The sequence below is a fragment of the Epinephelus moara genome, chromosome 22 (assembly GCF_006386435.1).
Source record: "Epinephelus moara isolate mb chromosome 22, YSFRI_EMoa_1.0, whole genome shotgun sequence".
Taxonomy (NCBI): domain Eukaryota; kingdom Metazoa; phylum Chordata; class Actinopteri; order Perciformes; family Serranidae; genus Epinephelus; species Epinephelus moara.
In genome coordinates, this window is record NC_065527.1 from 3,168,385 (window position 1) to 3,174,267 (window position 5,883).

General features: G+C 43.9%; 1 protein-coding gene across 3 annotated transcripts in view; it reads left to right on the top strand.

The window, feature by feature from the left end:
- Positions 1–5,883, top strand: part of adcy2b (adenylate cyclase 2b (brain)) — a 76,914-nt gene that overhangs the window by 69,152 nt on the left and 1,879 nt on the right. For all 3 annotated transcript variants that reach the window (XM_050035414.1, XM_050035415.1, XM_050035416.1), the window contains 3 exons: positions 2,122–2,280; positions 4,390–4,536; positions 4,728–4,835. In XM_050035414.1, coding sequence (XP_049891371.1) covers positions 2,122–2,280; positions 4,390–4,536; positions 4,728–4,835 — 414 coding nt within the window. The remainder of the gene's footprint in view (positions 1–2,121; positions 2,281–4,389; positions 4,537–4,727; positions 4,836–5,883) is intronic.

The window sequence follows — 5,883 nt, forward strand, 5'->3', positions numbered from 1 at the left end:
GAAAATGAGTTCACTGTACTCCAATGGCCTCCACAGTCACCAGATCTCAGTCCAATAGAGCACCTTTGGGATGTGCTGGAACAGGAGATTCTCATCATGGATCAACTGTGTGATGTCATCATGTCAGTATGGACCAACATCTCTGAGGAATGTTTCCAGCACCTTGTTGAATCTGTGACACCAAGAATTAAAAAGGGGGTCCAACCTGGTACCAGCAAGGTGTACCTAATAAAGTGGCCGGTGAGTGTATGTATCTTACAGTAGTCAGTCATTCAATGCTGTGACAGAATGTTTTCTACTGAAAATCTCTGCATGAGGTGAAATGCATTTTTGAGACACTCAATACCAGTGAAATTAAAACGATCTTCACTCCTTTATAGAACAAAATTTGGAAGCGATTAAAACTGTGTTCAAGGTTTTGGCTCAAAACACTCAACGAGCAAAGTGCTTGTTAAGGTGGACGTCTTTGAAGCGTTGGAGCAGCCGGCCTGGCCCACTGCCTCCATCTCCTCTGTGTCCACCACCCTCATGTCATACGAGAGCTAAACTCAGCTGACACAGATTTGCTGTGCGTGTTCTGTCTTTTTTGGGGCACCATCCATCATCTCTGACCCCACAACAGATGTTCTGGAGAGAAAGACTCCCCCAGAGCTTCTGTACCCAAAACCGGGGCTCCCCTGAGAGCTGCATTTGATCCAAACAGCTCTGTGTTGTTCTCATTCTGGGTCACTGTCACCAGGAGGGAGGGGAGCGTTTGTTTTGGAAACACAACTTTTGCTGCGGTAAACTCTTTGTTGCTGTCATATCTTATTCTGGGCTGCGCTCTTATCAAGGTCTTTCAGGGGTAATTGGATTCGTCCTTCTGGATGCAGTTTGGGTTTAAATTAGTGCAGCGAAATGCGTCATCAGTTATCTTCAAAATAATTCTGGAAGCAGGTCAAAAGGTGTGAGAGGTGGCGGCACCCGAAGCCCTCGACGCAAATCGATGGCGGATGTGAGGGCACGAGGCCTACCAGCATCCTCTCTACATGCTTTTATGCTGCTATTAACAAATTTGCCTTGCAAAAATTTTTATCGTCGACCCTAATGAGCCCATTTCCAGCCATTTAGTCAGAGGGAGGAGAAAGCAGGTTAGGAGAACGAATGCATCTGTAATCCATCCCTCAAGAACAGATGCGCGATGGAGCAAAGCTCATTTACAGGCTTGTTAGCTGGTTTCTAAACGGCCTACTTTCTAGAGTCCACGAGGCACTGAAAATTCCTCTCTGCACAACAGACGCACATGTACACATATACGAATGGTTCAGGCTAACCATCCTCTCTATCCCATCTATGTTTCTATTTCAGCCTCAGGCTATCAACACTCCAGCACAGAGCAGGACGAGCCTACACTGTTGGAGTCGTCTAAATTGGCACCACTTTCATCTCAAGGGAAAAATATTCAGTGCACACATTCATCATCCCGACCGCTAACTACACACATGAAATGTAACTCACAGGAGACGCTCCCACATACATCCATACACACACTGTAGTGACCAGCCCACAGGTAGCCTGGAGCTTCACATATATACAGGGATAATGATGGTGTGTTCAGGGGACCATGTCTCCTGCACAAACACACACTCCTGAGATGTTTTGACCCCGATAGATAGAAACCGCCTGAAGCATGAACAACCCAAACATTAATGGAGAAAAAAGAAGCAGTGGCTAGATTTTATGCAAAACAGTCTGCTTATGATTTCCTTGAGCAACGAGAGCGCAGCTTCTCACACGGTTTCATCGTCCTCCTTATTGGGACATTAATTTTCTATGAATACCAAGCAAACTGTTTAGTTTCACTTGGTTAGGTTTCTCATGAAATCCTATACATTTTCCATTTGGTGTGAAATGATTTAAACAGAATGTAGGCGGCCGAGCTCTCATATCATGGACACATTTCTGTAGCTGGAGGACGTCTGAACCTGCGGTCTGAATCATATATCAGAATTTCACTGTCAGTTAAAACTGGAATCATTTCTTGATCTCAGCGTAGGTTTCTTCTGTGGCCTGAAGCTTTGGAGCCGAGTGCTGGGTGTGAATGACACAGGTGTCTCTTTACTCTGTGTCCTCCTGTAACAGAATGAATATTACTGTAGGTTGGACTTCCTGTGGAGGGACAAGTTCAAGAGGGAGTGTGAGGAGATCGAAACCATGGAGAACCTCAACCGGGTTCTTCTGGAGAACGTCTTACCCGCCCACGTCGCTGAACACTTCCTGGGACGCAACTGGAAAAATGAGGTGAAAAAATGACTTGAGAGAAGACGACACAGTCTTAAATATATTTCTGTGGTCTCACTGTGTTTATGTTGGGTTGTGGCACTAATGTTTTTTTATTTCGATAAATTAAAGGAATAGTTTGACATTTTGGGAAGTTTGTTTTTTGCTTCCATAAAGATGATAATTTCTTTACAGTGAAAATGTAGCCAGTTAGCTTAGCTGAGCATATAGACTGTATAAATAATGGATGAGCTCACCCATTGGTTTGTGGACTCCTGTTTTGAAGCCTGAATTTTCTGGAAATTTTTGGAGCCAGACGTGACCAAATTTGGACCAGAGGGTGAAGATAATCTAGCTAGCTGCTAGCGTAGTTAGCACAGTGCATTTTTGGCTAGGGTTAAGTGTGATTGGACTAATGATAACGCCGATTTTTGCCAGAGAAAAATAGGCTTAAACCAATTAAAACAAAATGTACTTACCAGAAAAGCTGAACTGAATATCAGACCTGTATGACATCATATACTATTTCTGCAGTTTATTCTGCTTGCTGCTTCGCTATTCTTGGCAAGACCCGCCCTACTCTGCCTCTGATTGGCTACACTTCTTGACGCGTCTCTCGCATGTCTTGTCCTTAGACAAGATGCAGACATATTTAGTGGACTTGCAGTGGACACCAGAGAAATAGACACAACAAGGGCCGAGAAATGAGCAGAGAGACAGAGAACAGTATGATGAAGGAAGAGATGATGTCACGTGTTATTTGCAGGACATGTTCATGTTGTTATGCCCAAAAAAGTTTTTATTTAGGTGTTATTATTTATTTTTATTGTTTATATTACTGTTCTTTTATTCACTAAAAAATATATTTTGGAATTCTGTTTTTGAATTAGTGACAGAACCAGAGAGCCAACTGAAGGAGGCTGAGACAGAGAAATGTGTTAAGCGGGAAGAGGAGAGAGAAAGACAGAGATCAATAGATTGACTGATGATGTCACGTCATTGGAGGATGTGTTCAAATGTCTTCAAAAAATTGATTTAGAGTAACTTGTAGCTTAGCTCACTACATTTTCCAAGTATCTTGCCCAACACTGGATAATCCTACGTAAGCTAACCAATGTTGCGACTTATCAATGAATGGCACCGACCTGTCACTCAAAGCAGCCACACCATGCGTAACTTTAAGCCTCGATAAAATGTGTTATATAAAAATTCAGCCCCGCACAGTTGTCATGAATGTTGAAATTAGCTACAGAACCAAAAACTATTTTTTGTACCAGGCTGTAAACATGTTTATTTCTGCTGTTGAGTTTGACATTTTAACCTGGGGGTCTATGGGGATTGACTCACTCGTGGAGCCAGCCTCTAGTGGACATGAGAGGAACTGCAGTTTCAGGCACAGCAATGTGACATTTTTCCACTTATTATATTTCTTATTATTTCAACAAACATTCAACATGCACCAGAAAGGATTTTGTTACCTTAAGACAGAGCCAGGTTGTTTCCTCCTGTTTCCATGTGTGTTTGTGCTAAGCTAAGCTAACTGGCTGCTGGCTGTATCTTTATATTCATCGTACGGACATAACAGTGATATCAACCCTTTCATTTAACTCTGCAAGAAAGCAAATAAGTGTATTTCTCACACTGTAGTTAAATATATGAGATTAAATCTACATATTCTGTATGTGCTGTTAATTCAATGTTGCATGCTTCATTTCCTCTCCCAGTTTGATTTAATAAACATCATTTCTTTTCTCATTTATAGTTGCACTCTTCATGCTGCTGCTGTTACAGACTGTCCCTTCATACATGCTGTAATTGATGTGACCTTCCTGCCGAACACGCCTTCCATTCCCATATTAACTCGTTCCTGTACTTTTTTGTTACTCACTGACTCTGCTCTTGCTCTCTTTGCCCTGATGAATGCTGTTACTATCCTGCAGCTGTGGCGACCCACAGTCCCCACAGAGATGATTAAAGCTTCATTTCATTTGTGTAAAGATCCGGTCTCATTGGTCGGTGTTTGATATTCAGCTCATAGATCACTGAAACCACAGAGCGTTAAACTTTCTTCCAGCAGTGTCCCATCGATACAACACATCCAGCTGTTATCTTCTTCTCGCCTGTTATCAGGACCTTTATCATCAGTCCTACGAGTCAGTGTGTGTGATGTTCGCCTCCATCCCAGACTTCAAAGAGTTTTACACTGAGTCCGATGTCAATAAGGAAGGACTGGAGTGCCTCCGTCTTCTCAACGAGATCATAGCGGACTTTGATGAGGTAAAGCCCTCTCACTCTGATGATCCTGGCTCTTTGACAATGTGAGAAAAAATCCTGCTTTTTAAGAAGCAGCCACACTGAGTGATTACACTCTGAAGTAAAGGAAGTAGCAGACAGATGTGGCTGTGTTTGGCTGAGATCTGGTGTTATGTGCCCTCATGTGTGTGTCATGTCATGTCATGTGTCCTCAGCTGCTGTCCAAACCCAAGTTCAGTGGAGTGGAGAAGATAAAGACCATTGGCAGCACCTACATGGCTGCAACTGGACTCAATGTCACACCGGGACCAGAGTGCACACAGGCACGCTTTAACACACACACACACTCACTGTCACACACATGCACACACACACATCGCAGGGACAGCTCCACAGTGTTTAATGCCTCCTCCACACTGATTATGAGGTCAAAGCTCCACCTGCCCAGCTCATGTTTGATAATAGAGGACCAGACAAAGACCAGGAGACGTTTTGCACATGCTCACCTCATCTCAGAGTGCCAGAAGTGTTTTGGCAGCGCGCAGTCATATTCAATCAATGTGTCATATTTCATTTATGGTCACAAAACAGGATGAAGCTTTAGCATCAAAGTATTTATTGCTGTCCAGATACATTTGGGCGCTTTGTGTGGGTTGCCCCTTAAAATATGCTTCACATAATATTGAAACATCAGTGATTCATTACTACACTCATCTGAATGCATCAGTGTTGTGACTGGAAGCAAAAAAGATCATCACTCATGTGGCAACAAAACATTGGTTTTGAAAACAAATCTCAGTTGGTCGGAAATCTGCTTAATTGACCTTTTGCTAAACACCCACTCCGCCTTAGTCACTGTTGCAACAACTTGCAAGCTTTTCATTCTAGCATGACGCATAATGCAGTTTACATCAGCCCCTTTTACACAGAGGTGGCGCTACAGCGACACTATGAAGTCGCTTCTTTACGCCGCCTTTGCATTTTTACACAGAACCAAATGACGGCAGCATCATGCAGCTCCAGTGTGTAATTTTAGACAGCATGCCGGCATCGCCGAATCAAGAGAGGCATGATGGGTGTGATATGTAAAGGCCCTGACACACCAAGCCAACAGTCGGCCGTCGACCAAAGTCGGGCCGTTGGTGAGCGTCTGTCGGCCTAGTTTTTGCGGTGTGTCCCGCACCGTCAGCGGCTTTTCGGCCGATTGAACATGTTGAATTGGCGGCGGAGCTTGGTGAGAGAGATCACTCTGATTGGCTGTTCAGGTTTTATTCCCTCGCCCCTGTAGCGAGTGAATCTGCCTGTAGTGAAACCGGGGCTAACCGGTGCTTCCTCCTCAGGCTCCACTTCACTCAGCTGCCCCACAGACCC